Source organism: Bos javanicus, chromosome 3, assembly GCF_032452875.1.
Source record: "Bos javanicus breed banteng chromosome 3, ARS-OSU_banteng_1.0, whole genome shotgun sequence".
Lineage (NCBI taxonomy): Eukaryota > Metazoa > Chordata > Mammalia > Artiodactyla > Bovidae > Bos > Bos javanicus.
In genome coordinates, this window is record NC_083870.1 from 70,779,047 (window position 1) to 70,793,999 (window position 14,953).

General features: G+C 35.6%; 1 protein-coding gene across 5 annotated transcripts in view; it reads right to left on the reverse strand.

Annotated features, from left to right (window-relative positions):
- Window positions 1–14,953, reverse strand: part of TNNI3K (TNNI3 interacting kinase) — a 351,063-nt gene that overhangs the window by 335,875 nt on the left and 235 nt on the right. For all 5 annotated transcript variants that reach the window (XM_061411584.1, XM_061411580.1, XM_061411581.1 and 2 more), the window contains exons 2-3: window positions 14,375–14,483; window positions 998–1,083 (exon numbers count right to left, since the gene is read on the reverse strand). In XM_061411584.1, coding sequence (XP_061267568.1) covers window positions 998–1,083; window positions 14,375–14,483 — 195 coding nt within the window. The remainder of the gene's footprint in view (window positions 1–997; window positions 1,084–14,374; window positions 14,484–14,953) is intronic.

Genomic DNA, 14,953 nt, shown 5'->3' on the forward strand with positions numbered 1-14,953 from the left:
GTAGTGGAATTATAAACATCACACCAATGAATGAAAATGCTAGACTACTGTTCTGCAGGCCATTTGTTAAGTTTTCAGTTAATCAACAGCCTTACTTATTAGTGAACATTTTTACTACTACATTTATAAAACTTTGTATCAGTGCTGTGTATTTTAATGAATTTATGCTACATTTTTTATTTGGTGCTCTTCTAATAGTACTTTAAAAAGTAAAAACATGAAAACATTCACCCTAGTAAATGATTTAATATTTGTGAAAAAGCTTAGATAGAAATCAGAACATCACTACACCATTAGTTTATTTAGATCAGAGAAATATCGAGGAAATGACTAAGGTTGGAAAGGTGTGTTTACATTTGGGAAGATATGTTGTTTGGGGAGTGGTGATGGGATATATTTAGAGTCAATACTTATACATTAGTTTTCTTTTAAAAACTGAGTCCAAAGCATACTAGCTTGGATTAACAAAAAAAGTATTCATTTACCAATTCAGTAAATTTACTGAGTACCTACTTATGCCAGGGACCATCCTAGATGCTTGGGATACATTAAGGAATGGAACAGAACAAGTTATGAACCAAATTTCACTTAGTCTTCACTTTGACTAATTTTCACTTTGGGATTTTGTCTTTGGCATTTATTACCTTCTATATATTTTACTGCAGATTGTAAACCAATTGCTAGATGATGTTTTGAGGAATGCTTTAAGTGCATCTGAATTTAACCTAATCCCTGGCTAGCATGCCTGATACTGAAAAAACGTCTTTAAAAATTTTTCCAAGCATACCTGATTCAAGGTAGGAACACAATAAAACTTAAATTTAGAGCTAAATCAATTGGAATATCTGTCTAGAAGTTAGTTACTTCTTCACTTGAAGCAAAGCAAAAGAAAAAACTGAGTACGAATAGAATTCTCTTGTAGACTATCAAGCAGCTCAAATCACTGACCATGTATACATATAACTAGTTTACAGAGTATTGAGTTCCAAGCACTCACCTCCACAAATGCAACATAAATGAAGCAGAGACAGACCATTTTCTGTGCGGTAATTTAAATTGACTTTACTGAAGGCATCATCAGAGCTAAAAAAAAAAAAAAAAAAAATTTACAGATGATTACAAATTTCAGCTTTTAGTTTATCATTTTCTGGTTTGAAAAATTATAATATGAATCTTGTTGCTACAAATTCAGAAATATGTCTTTTATAGGATTCTTCTGTACCTAGAAAAAATAATTTTGATTATACCTCTAGATGAAGAGGGGCGTCCCTAATGGTTCAGCAGTAAAGGATCCGCCTGCCAATGCAGCAGATGTGAATTCAATCCCTGGGATGGGAAGATCCCCTAGAGAAGGTAATGGCAAACCACTCCAGTATTATTGCCATGGACAGAGGACCCCAGTGGGCTACAGTCCACGGGGTCGCAAAGAGTCAGACATGACTTAGTGATCAACAACAACTAGCTGAAGAACAATTAAAATCATGAGAAATAATATTAAAAGTTTGAAAGATCAAGTTTAAATTAATGATTCTCATACAAGGTATGTTCTATGTATAATTTGAACTTCTCAGGGCACCCTGATGAATTAAAATTTATGAATAAGTAGAAAACACAGATATTTGAAAGGAAACTCATTTCTCTTACAATCAACACCTTATATAATACTTATGGAGAAATTGAAGAAATTCTCTCCAAAAAGAAAAAAAAATAGTAGCATTAGATAAGATTCTGGAGACAGGAATAGAGTCCCAATGTATTACAAATTCTGCCTGAAGGAAAATTTTCTTATACTCTGACTGGGTCAGATTTCACAGATAAAGAAGGTCTAAACTCTGATAGGGTACTATGATACAGTCCCAGGTGAGAAGAGAAGTAGTGTTACTGATTCAATTAATGAAATCCTTGACTTCGTCTGAACAAAGACCATTGCCCCAGGAGGGCCCTAGAGAGCCATAGGTAGCCTTTGAAAAAAATGTAAAGCTAAAATTCTTGACCTCTTGAGGTCACTGGTACTGCCAGGACATTTTTTCAGTAGATATGAGATCACATCTTTGGCCTCCCAGGTTAATTCCAGGCTGCCTCCTGCCATTTAAATCTCCAGCAGCTTTAGTGAGATAGCAAAGTCTTTGGTGAATAAGCCTTCTATTATCATTCGTAAAGTACGTACACTTGAAAGGTACTATGAATTCAGAACATTATTATCAAGGCACCCAGTTAAAAACTTCAAAAGCTATTGAAATTTTAAAACAGAAAAAGAAAAGGTGCTATTCTCCAGAGTGCTGCTAAAAAGAGAAGCCTCTAATTCTAGGGAATGTGAAGGATCTCAGTAAAATGGTTTAATTAGCAACGGCAAGTCCAGTGGTTTGTTTTCAGAGACAGGAGAATATTCCAGAATTCCACCCCCTTAGCCTTCTTGCTTCAACTTCTCAGTAGCAAAATCCATAGATACATTTCCTCATATTGAGAAACATACTTCAACTCACTTTGGAATGCCACACATAGAAGTACAATAAATTCCAAGTCATTTTTACTAATTGTTAATATAGCAAGGAGCCCAACTTTCAAAGCTAGGTAGATTGGATTTTTCTTTTAAAATTTGTAGGAAATTAGTGCCCATAATGGGCTTCCCTGATGGCTCAGATGGTAAAAATCTGCCTGCAATGCAGGAGACCTGGGTTTGATCCCTGGGTGGGGAAGATGCCCTGGAGAAGAGAATGAATGACTCCAGTATTCTTGCCTGGAGAATTCCATGGACAGAGGAGCCTGGCAGGCTACAGTCTATGGGATCTTAAAGAGTCAGACAAGACTGAGAGACTAACATTTTCACTTTCAGTGTCCATAATAAAAAGGAAAAGAAAACTGTAAGTAGCAACTGAAGATTGCTCTGAACTGCTTTGGCTTTTCTTCCTTGGTTCTGTCATCATCCAGCAAAGGAAACATACAATAAGAATATAAGACAGAATACAGAGCATTGGAGTGGGGCAGGAGAGGGAAGCCTTCTGTTAAGTGTAAAGAACTATGTAAAATCTTCAGCCTAAGAGAGAATGGGAGAAAGTACTGTCTTGTGAGCTAACTATAATGGAATATATGGCAAATGCTGAAAGAAGATAGAACTTGAGAGTTCCTCTGGAGTAATAAACCCTTGAGTAAATTAGTTTGTCAGTGTGTATCTCTAATATTATGCAGCAATACCTACCATGTTTTGATGTTTTAAAAGTGGAAGAAATCATTTCAGCAGTGTAAGTACTTAGATCATGGGCCTTGTATATACACCAGGATTGAAATCCTGTTTCTGTTTTTTTAAGTAGTATATTTTTCCCCTCCAATTTGAGCAAGTTATTTAACCTCCTCAAGCTTCGTTTTCTTCAGTTACAAAATTATTAAAATGATTCATATGACATTGCATTGTGAAGAAAATGAGATTAAGTACTTTCTACATTATTTGGTACATGATATGTTATTAAATATTATTTTGATTTTTAGCAAAGTTTACTGTGAATATGTGACTTTCCTTTTGTAGTCTAAATCTTTTTTTTTTTTATTTTTAAACTTTACATAATTGTATTAGTTTTGCCAAATATCAAAATGAATCCACCACAGGTATACATGTGTTCCCCATCCTGAACCCTCCTCCCTCCTCCCTCCCCATACCATCCCTCTGGGTCATCCCAGTGCACTAGCCCCAAGCATCCAGTATTGTGCATCGAACCTGGATTGGCAACTCATTTCTTACATGATATTTTACATGTTTCAATGCCATTCTCCCTTGAGAGAATTTTAGCACAGTTTTCAAACCGAGTTTGACCTTCTTTGACCTCTCACATTTGACAAACTGTAAGTTTCCCTATTTTAACTAAGTTCACTGTCGTGACACCTAGCACCTATCAGTGATTCAGAGCAACACTCAGTGATTCACAGCGCAAACTATCACGGTTTTGTGATGCAAGTCCAGCAGCATCATTATTATGGGGAAGGTATTAACACTGAAGCGATTAAAAGAACAACAAAATCCAAAGGAAAAAAGGTTGTGCTGAAAATCATTTTACTGAGAAGATAGACTTAATTGCTTTCTTTTTCCATGATCTAGCTTTGATGATATATTCAATCAGTCTGGCACAGCATCTACTGAACATCAACTGTGTGCTCCACCTCTGTTCTTAATGCTTGTTTCAGGTTGCTTTCAACAGTCTATTTGATAGAAACTAGTCACTAATTCCCAGATCATTTAAGTGCATCAGTCTTGGGAATATGTGTACTAGATAGAATCCTGCACTGACCTTAGCATTAATCCTGATCTTTAATGCTCCAAGCAGCTTTGCAAAGGAAGTACATACTGAATAAACAGAAAAGTAAAGTGCTAACATCCAATGTTTTATTTTTTTAAAAATACCAAATGAATGTCTATTTACATAAGACTGAAAATATGAATTAATTAGAGATTTTTTATTTACCAATCATTCTTTAACTTATTAAATCTTATACTAGACTTGACCATTCATAAGTGAATCAGTAGTAGTGGTGGTTTAGTCGCTAAGTTGTGTCCTGCTCTTGCAACTCCATGGGCTGTAACCTGACCCAGCGGGTTTGATTGCTGGGTCCTTCTTTACAGGTGTGAATCAGTATAGAGTGCTAAATAGCATTCTGTCAAAACTGAGCTGTAGTCTCTTATTTTTGTTTTCCTCTTGAATTCTTGAATTCTACTCTCCCTAAACTCATGCAGCTTCTGTGAATGCCAACAAAATGAATAAGCAGAAAATAGATTCCCACAGTGGCAGTCAAGTACAATTTTAATAGTAAAATTTTAATCTAAATTTTAATGACTGGAATGTAATTTTTTAATGAGAGTAACTTTGGGGCTATATTTGAATTCTAATTCTTACTTCCCACTTGCTTATAGTCAAATATTTCTGTTTTGACACATGCAATTAAAGTATTCAAGATTTTAAAGCAATCATTCCTGGGATAGATATTTCTTTTTCTCTTCTTCTGCTTCTTCTAAGGAACTGTACATGTCAAATTCGCTGCCAAATGAATATCACTTACATATTCTAATATTCTAAGCTCAATTTATTTTTTAATTCTCCCTTACATTTTTCATCACCTGCCATGCCATACTGTAACTTAACATATCCTAATAAGTTCACAGTGCTTGCTGGGGCATGAATGAAGTTCCTAATTAAAATGAAGTCACTATTATGAATATACTTCTAATAATAAATTCTGTCCTTAATCATTAAAAATGGTTGTTTTGTGTCCAAAGGTTACTTTCTTTGTTGTAACATAATGAACTCTTTCCTTAGCCTTTATCTTTTATCCTGAAAAGTAGTAGTTTTGTGATCCAATTAAACTTCTTCTCATGATCCCATCCTTTCAAGGAAATATGTGACATGATCACAAATGGAAACTTATTAAAATTTAACATTTGAACACTTGGCAAAGGCAAAATCTAAAGATAGGTAGATACATTTCTTATATTAATTCATTGGCTGAAATGTAGGTAAAGGCAAAGAAGTTGGAAAGAAGGCCAAATTTTGTTTTGGGCCATCTAGTTTCCAAAATCGATCATTTAGGTTTCAAACGGCTGGTTGTAACTTCTTGTGTAGTTTTTAATGGATGCTGCTGATACCAACCCACCCAAAAAACCCTAATAAAAACAGAAAAGTCATCAATAAGACCTATTCCCAGGATGTATATCCAAGAAATACACAGAAACGTATTTCTCCAGTATCTCCCAGACCAAGTTTGCAAACTAACACTATGAAGCATATTCATTCTTTCATTTATACATTTAAAAATTATTGAGATATGGTGGTAGATAAAGAAGAGTTGGGGATTCCCTGGTAGCTCCGCTGATAAAGAATCTGACTGTAATGCAGGATACCTTGGTTTGATTCCTGGGTCGGGAAGATCTGCTGGAGAAGGGATCAACTACCCACTCCAGTATTCTTGGGCTTCCTTAGTGGTTCAGCTGCTAAAGAATCTGCCTGCAATGCGGGAGACCTGGGTTTGATCCCTGGGTTGGGAAGAATCTCTGGAGAAGGGAATGGCTACATACTCCAGGATTCTGGCCTAGAGAATTCCATGGACTGTAAAGTTCATGAGGTTGTGAAGAGTTTTTGACATGTTACTGTATTCCTGGAGCTAAATGATATCAAAGAAAAAAAAAAAAAAAAAAAAAGGACAGAATGGTATGGACCTAACAGAAGCAGAAGATATTAAGAAGAGGTGACAAGAATACACAGAAGAACTATACAAAAAAGATCTTCATGAACCAGATAACCACAATGGTGTCATCATTCACCTAGGGCCAGACATCCTGGAATGCAAAGTTAAGTGGGCCTTAGGAAGCATCACTATGAACAAAGCTAGTGGAGTTGATGGAATTCCAGCTGAGCTATTTCATATCCTAAAAGATGATGCTATGAAACTGCTGCACTCAATATGCCAGCAAATTTGGAAAACTCAGCAGTGGCCACAGGACTGGAAAAGGTGTTTTCATTCCAGTCCCAAAGAAAGGCAATGCCAAAGAATGTTCAAACTACTGCACAATTGCACTCCTCTCACATGCTAGCAAAGTAATGCTCAAAATTCTCCAAGCAAGGCTTCAACAGTACATGAACAGTGAAATTCCAGATGTTCAAGCTGGATTTAGAAAAGGCAGAGAAACAAGAGATCAAATTGCCAACATCCGTTGGATCACAGAAAAAAGCAAGAAAGTTCCAGAAAAACATCTAATTCTGCTTTATTGACTATGCCAAAGCCTTTGACTTTGTGGACCACAATCAACTGTGGAAAATTCTTAAAGAGATGGGAATACCAGACCATCTTACCTGTCTCCTGAGAAATACGTAGGTCAAGAAGCAACAGTTAGAACTGGACATGGGACAAAAGACCAGTAGAAATTGGAAAAGAAGTATGTCAAGGCTATATATTGTCACCTGGCTTATTTAACTTTTTTGAGACTACATCATGCAAAATGCTGGGCTGAATGAAGCACAAGCTGGAATCAAAATCACCGGGAGAAATATCAATCACCTCAGATATGCAGATGACACCACCTACTTATGGCAGAAAGCGAAGAGGAATTAAAGAGCCTTTTGTATAGTGAAAGAGGAGAGTGAAAAAGCTGGCTTAAAACTCAACACTCAAAAAATGAAGATCATGGCATCTGGTCCCATCACTTCATGGCAAATAGATGAGGAAACAATGGAAACAGTGGCAGACTTTATTTTCTTGGATTCCACAATTACTGCACATGGTGACCTCAACCACGAAATTAAAAGACACTTGCTCCTTGAAAGAAAAGTTATGAGCAACCTAAACAGCATATTAAAAAGCAGAGACATTACTTGCCAACTAAGGTCCATAAGGTCAAAGCTGTGGTTTTTCCAGTATCATATATGGATGTGACAGTTGAACCATATAGAAGGCTGAGTGCCGAAGAATTGATGCTTTTTTTTTTTTTTTGAATTGATGCTTTTGAACTGTGGTGTTGGAGAAGACTCTTGAGAGGTCCTTGGACTGCAAGGAGATCCAACCAGTCCATCCTAAAGGAGATCAGTCCTGGGTGTTCATTGGAAGGACTGATCTGAAGCTGAAGCTCCAATACTTGGCCACCTGATGAGAAGAACTAAGAACTGACTCATTGGAAAAGACCCTGATGCTGGGAAAGATTGAGTGCAGAAGGATAAAGGGATGACAGAGGATGAAATGGTTGTATGGCATCATGACCTTGATGGACATTAGTTTGAGCAGTCTCTGGGAGTTTATGATGCACAGAGAAGCCTGGCATGCTGAAGTCCATGGGGTCACAAAGAGTTGGACATGATTGAGCAACTGAAGTGAAATGAAAGTAGTTAAGGAAAATAAAATGGATATAATAAGAATTCTTACCTCATAGGGTTATTTTGAGGTTTAAATGAGTTAGATCTTTTAAGACTTTTGTAAGTACTAGTGCTGTAATAATTATTTTTACTAGAGTGTTGAGACTATTGGTATTAATTATTTTAACTTTTTTATTATTTTGCTTTGCATTTGAGAAGAGGGATAGGAAAGTAGAAAGGGAAGAAGAAGGTAGCATGGGATGGGAGGGAAGATCGGAAGGAGGATAAAATGGAGAAAGCCAGTAAAACTGAGTTAAGTACGAAGTTAAAGAGAAAGAGGCAGAGAGAGAGAGTGAGTGAGAGTTTGAGATCAAGCTGCTTGAATGTTTTTGCACAATATTCCTGTAAAACTATTATTCATAACAAGTTTTACTTAGTAGTAGTAGTGTTACTTGTTCAGTCCTGTCCAACTCTTTGCAACTCCATGGACTGTAGCCCACCAGGCTCACCTGTTCATGGAATTCTCCAGGCAAGAATATTGGAGTGGGTTGCCATTCCCTTCTCCAGGGGATTTTCCTGACTCAGGGATTGAACCCGGGTCTCCTGCATTGTGAGCAGATTCTTTACCATCTGAGCCACCAGTAAACCCCACTAAGTTTTATGTAGACAAGCAAGAAAGGATATAGAGAGGTAAACAGTCTTGGGACAGTGTGAATTCTCTGCTTTTTGGTTTGCGATCTTTTTGTTTGTTTGTTGTTTGTTTTCTGTTTCATTGTTAATTAACACAATGCACTCACCAAACATACCAAATAATCTTTCACTCAATTTTATTAAGATGTAATTTCCTCCCTCAACACTCTACTTAGCGCCCTGATAGAGAATTTCACTCTTTTTAGGCAAGATCAGCCTGTATTGTTTCTGGAGCTATTCATTTTATAACAGCTAAATTTCATAATTGTTTATAGTTCTGAAAAAGTAGATTTAGGGGAGATATTTCATTTGTTGGATAAGTATGGTGGACTGCAGCTGGGGCCAGAGGAACTTTTCAGGAAGAAAAGAAGCAGGAAGATACAACTCAGAAAATGCCTTCATTATTTTTCTCTTTCCTTTTTTCTTTTTTTTTTTTAATTCCTCTTAACATTGCAACTGCTTTCTAATGGGATAAACTTTTGACTATTTTTATTCATTAAACCTAATCAATTTCAAAGTGAGACATTTCACAGTTTCAAAGTGTTAATACACTATTGACCAAAGTATATCTATTCAATGTCAAAATAAGGTTAAAAATGAGGGAAAAAAATAGGGTTCTTCTGATTATGTTGAAAAGTGACAGCACTGAAAAATTATAACTTCTTTGGGGATCTCTATAGATATATTACAGATTAAGCAGGTAAAAAGTAGGCTTGATGATGAAATCAGAAAAACATAGTTCTAAAATTTCTAAAGACTTAAAAACGTTGAAACAAAACAATTAAATTGGAAGTCTTTCAAAAGTTGCATGTGGAAAGCGAACTTATAAGTGGTTTACAAAGATCGTGGAAGAAGTCCATGTATCACCAAGGGGTGGGAGTGGGATTGTAAATTATATTCCTCCACTACCACATGTAGCGACAGTACTAATACACAGGACATAGCAAAACTGTACAGTGGCATTGTGAAGGTGAAAACTTTTCAAAGATAATATTATCCATATTTATTTTCCCTCCAGTATGGGATGGGAGAGAAGAATAGAGGGAGGAAAAAAGAGGGAAAGGTAGTACAAGTGAGCAAGGTACTAAATTAGAGAGAACTATGTGTAACCTGGTTCAAGCCAGTTTCACTTGATTAGCCTCATTTTCTTCAGGTATAAAATGGTAAGTGCAATACATACCCCAGAAAGATGTGAACATAAATAATGATGATTAGTTTTTAACTGACATTTTTGAGTGTTGTCCATGTGACAGTTACGGTGCTCAAAGCACCTTACATGTATACAATTACAATTATATGAGTTCAGTTCAGTTCAGTTGCTCAGTTGTGTCTGACTCTTTGTGACCCCATGAATTGCAGCATGCCAGGCCTCCCTGTTCATCACCAACCCCTGGAGTTCACTCAAACTCACATCCATCGAGTTGATGATGCCATCCAGACATCTCATCCTCTGTCGTCCCCTTCTCCTCCTGCCCCCAATCCCTCCCAGCATCAGTCTTTTCCAATCAGTCAACTCTTCACATGAGGTGGCCAAAGTACTGGAGTTTCAGCTTTAGCATCATTCCTTCCAAAGAACACCCAGGGCTGATCTCCTTTAGGATGGACTGGTTGAATCTCCTTGCAGTCCAAAGGACTCTCAAGAGTCTTTAAAATACCTAGGTGCATGCCTGACAAATGGTAGGCATTAAACTGTCAATTTGTTTTCAAGTGATATACAAATAGGTATTAAAAATAAATGCAACTATAGATAAAGCTGAATACACAAAGAAGCTGTCTTTAGTGAACATATATATTAATACCAGTTAATAGACAGACCTGTAAATTGATAACACCAAGTAGTAAGTGTTATTATATTGATAAACACAAAGAACAGAAATGGTGCAGAGGAGGAAATAACCACACAATGTACTTCAGGGTACCACTTTTGTCTTTCCTTCTTCTGCTTCTCTATTTACTCATCTTTTCCAGTCTCTCATCTATTATCTTAAGAAATGTTCAAAATTAAGAGTGAATGCAACTTTATTATGGAAGATGAAGGAACATTCAATTTCCATTCCTCTTCTTTCCCATATCAAGTTCCCTTTGCAAAGCTGCTATAAATTAGCATAATCAATCATCTTTTAGCTCTTTTTGTCTTTTTTAAGTTTAGCACTTATATTGCTTTGTATTATGTTGTGAGTGAAAGCTATACTGGAGATTGTGTATTTGATGTGACATAAGTCAGTAACTGAACTGAATTCTTGCTTTATGAGGCAGAAAGTCTCTTTTAATGAATGGGATTAGTTGCTATAAAGAAACTTCAACAAATGAAAACAACCAAAAAACTGCAAAAAAAAAAAAAAAACACCAGACAAACTTATGTTTGCACTAGTGATCCTTCATCTATGACTCTAGTATTAAATGATTCATTTTAGGTACTCGATAGTTTTCCTGCTATCTGCCTGTTCAGGGGAAGCCTGATGTCAAGCAGCATAACAGAGTTGTCCATCACTGAAGCACTCCTTACATTACATAAAGCATGAATCAAAATGAGAAAGAGTCTAAGATTTAACAGCTAAAATGTCCTAGATGCTCAATTAAATGTGATCTCATAAAATATTTGCTGTCAGTCACTCATTTGTGTCTGACTCTTTGCAATCCCATGGGCTGTAGACCGTCAGGCTCCTCTGTCCGTGTAATTCTGTTTAAACTTAATTACTTTTAAAATTTTGTTGTGTGAGCCAATGAGCAAGACAATTTATAATATATTCTCAATACTCCATTTTTTTCTTTGCTTGTCATCTATCATTTTATTCTAGAGAAAAGAAAAAAATCTCAGAACTTTGCCTTAGGCAGGATTGACTTTCTTTCCCTCCGATGCTGTTTGCCTTGATAGCAGAGCAGAGTACTCATGTTTTGTTTGTTTGCTTCCTTGTCTCTCTATAGACCATACTAGTTGCCTTGCTTTCTGTTTTCATGTTCCTCATCCCTTTACCAATATCACAGCAAGCAGAGTTCTCAGTGCAACTTAGATATCTTTCTGGAAGTGTCGTTTCCAAACTTTAGCTGAAGTATCATTTTTTGTATGCAAAGGTATTACCTGGGGAAGCTTGTTAAAAATTCAGGTCTCTGGAAATCAGCCCCAGAGATTCTGATTCACTTGATATGGGATAGAATGATGGAATCTAAAATTTTTGTTAGAAAACTGTGGGAGGTCCTTAGCCCTTGGAGAGACATGATTCTAGGCTGTGGGTAATCCTGGCCTCAGCCTCATTATTACTTCTGGATAATGGGACATTTCTACAGCTTCTTTAACAGCTTCAGCACCAGGCTACCAATCTTCCTTTCCTCAAAATGCCCTATCATCTTTGACATCCATTTTGATGAACTTTCTAATACTCTAGTCTGAAAAATGTTCCAATCCCTCTTGATCGCAAGCTTTAAAAGTTATATATCAGATTTTGGCACTATTTTGAATTGTTTCAACATTTTACATTTTTATTTTTGAAAATGTCTTCTTGATGTAAAAAACACTTTATCCTAATTTTCTCACTTCTTAACTTTGACTAAACTTGTCAAATTTACTCCTACTTGTCAATAAGGTGTTCAGTCTTTCAAACTGCCCTTATTTATCCAATTAATCATGATAATCAATACCTCCAATTATTCGATGCATACTGTGCATTAGGCCCTGTATTCATAATTTGACATCATTTTTTAAAGTCCTGTGATGCTGTAATTACATTTTACAGTATAAATGAGGCTCAAGGAGATAAAGCAATATAGCTAAGGATACATTGCCTGTAAATGCTGACTGAAACAGCTTTTTTACTCTACTTAGAGAAGATGGCCAAGACATAAAGTTTTCTTGGTTGTAGTAGACTTTCCATGGTACTCATCCATTCTTGCCTATATATACTTACTTAACTCTGCCTTTTATCTGGAATGCTTTATAAAAACCAATGAATAAATCAAGACATCAAACTTCATATTTTTTATATTTGAAAACTGTTCTGTTTTTCCTTCCACTTTGCGCTTGTCATAGACTGTCTTCTGTGAGATATTTATATATGTGTTTCCCCTCAACCAGATTGTGAACTCCTGGAACAAGAATCAGGATGTGGTAGGAAAAGCTCTCTCTATGGAGCTGGGTAGACCTCGCTACAAATCATAGTTCCAGTACTTGACCAAATGATCTTGACAAGATCCATCGTCTCTACTCCTTAGTTTATTATCCACCACAATGAATATTTCCTATCACACAGGGTCATGGTGATGATTTAATAATGAATGGTTCATATTCGATGTATCTGGAATAGCACCTTGAATATAGCTGGCACAATAAATTCTGAACTATAAGTTACACTGGTTCCTGTCTTTCACCTATGCCCCCTACAATACTAATCAGCAAAAAGGAGGTCACATTCATCACATATAGTAGAAATTTAGGAGAAAAGTAGGCCAGAACAGGACGTGTAGAAACAGCTACTTGTTGTTGATACGATTTGAGAGAAAAAGTACATTTCAAGCCTAATCCTTAGAAGGATATGTCTGTTTAAATTAGCCTTGACATATTTGCATAATACTTCCCAAATTAAAAAAAAATGACAAAGTTGAGGAAAATCTCTAATTTAATCACATCTTATTCAGCATATTTATCTGAGTCAATAAGAACTAGAGGACTTATGATTAAGTTTTATATTCATAGCTTTTTTCCAACAAAATTAATATGTATGCATAAATCTGTTATACCACAGTGTCAGTCACATCTCTATAGGAATTTCAAATGTTTTCCCGTAAGACAGTATGTGATAATACTTGCAAAAGCCATCCCAGGGTATCTCATCAAAGTGTCAAAATGGAGTTAATCATTTTGGGCTAAATAACATAGAGAATTAACTATTTCCCAAACTATAAACTGAATATTTGTGAAGGCCTTATTAAACCACTGACAATTTTATATAAACTCTATTATACATGGGTGGTTTTATTTGCCAGTTATGTGAGGTTTGTATGTTTACTATATCTAAATTTTTTCTTAAAAATATGTCATTTGCTCATTGCTTTATTACCTTTATTTTCCAAGTAAAATGGATAGAGTTCTTTGTTATAAAAGTATTATATGATTAACACAGCTATAAGTGAACATGGCTAATTGGCCTTCATGGAACTTTTCCTCAGTCAGGCAGCTAACTCAAATTGACTCTCCAAAATATATTGTTTCTCAATGCCACATTCAATTTCTCCAGAAGGTTGCTAGTGTGTATAAGGGCTCTGCCCCTCTTTTCTGAACATTTTGTGTCTTACAAGGTTGTGACACTATGCCAGATTATTTTTATCTTGTTATCATAGAACAAAACCCAGTGAAAGCCTGAAGCCAATATTACACATTGTTATAGGCTTGTTCAAGGGCAGAGCGATACTCAGTTTCATTAAGAGACAGCCTTTCAATGTCAAGGGACCAAAGGGTTTGATACATCTGGAGTTCTCCAGTAGTCCAAAAAGAAAAATGTGGCCAGTATTCCATCACCATTTGAGAAGAGAAGTCTTAGTGTTTGTTGCTGGCATGGCTTATAAGAGTGATCTAATTCTAAAGATTATTCAGATCAGCAACAGTTTGTTTTCAAAGGCTAACCTTCAGGTTCCTCTCTCTTTAAACTTAAGTGATGGGAACAGGCAAGGCATATTTTAAGGAGGCAATATATTTGTATTTTAGGGACTATATGAATGGTCAGGGGCTATATGAAAGGTTAGAATATAACCTTATATTCTAAGGTTAATGTTGAAGTTTACATGAGTTGCATTTTTAAACATAGGTATAGCTAAAAACTAGATCAACAATGAAGACACATACATAGAAATAATAACTCTGACAACTTTACCCAAATATATGCCTCAGTTCTGTAAGTTCTTTTTCTTTGATCTGCAGATCATCTTCTAATCTTTCTATTACAATAACATAAGATTCACTGACTTTCTTCTTCCATTCATCTAGTAAAGAAAAACAAAAAGGGACTGATTCATAGCTGTGCTTTGCAAAATGTAGACACAGCTCATAACATATAAGTGATTAAAACTCTGTTCTTACTCTGAATTAAACAATACTTAATTTAAATTACTGATTGGGTTTAAAATGCAGATGTTTATATTCAAAAGGCAATCATATAGAATTGTAGTAATTAAAAACCCATTCGATACTGGATAATATATTTATATAGAAGAATATATTTGACTTATTTCATTTGATTTTATTGCATTATAATTATAGCAATCTCTAGTTGCTAGACAAGAGTTTTTAGGTTTTAAGTACTAGATACTTAACATGTAATCCTAAAATCCCTATATGCAACAGTATTCCAAATTTTTTTCTATAGCATTATACCTAGGAACTAAAACACTATAGTATTATAAGAAATTTTGTGTTTTTTTCTAAAGATCTTTCAGAGAAAAAATAATTTGAG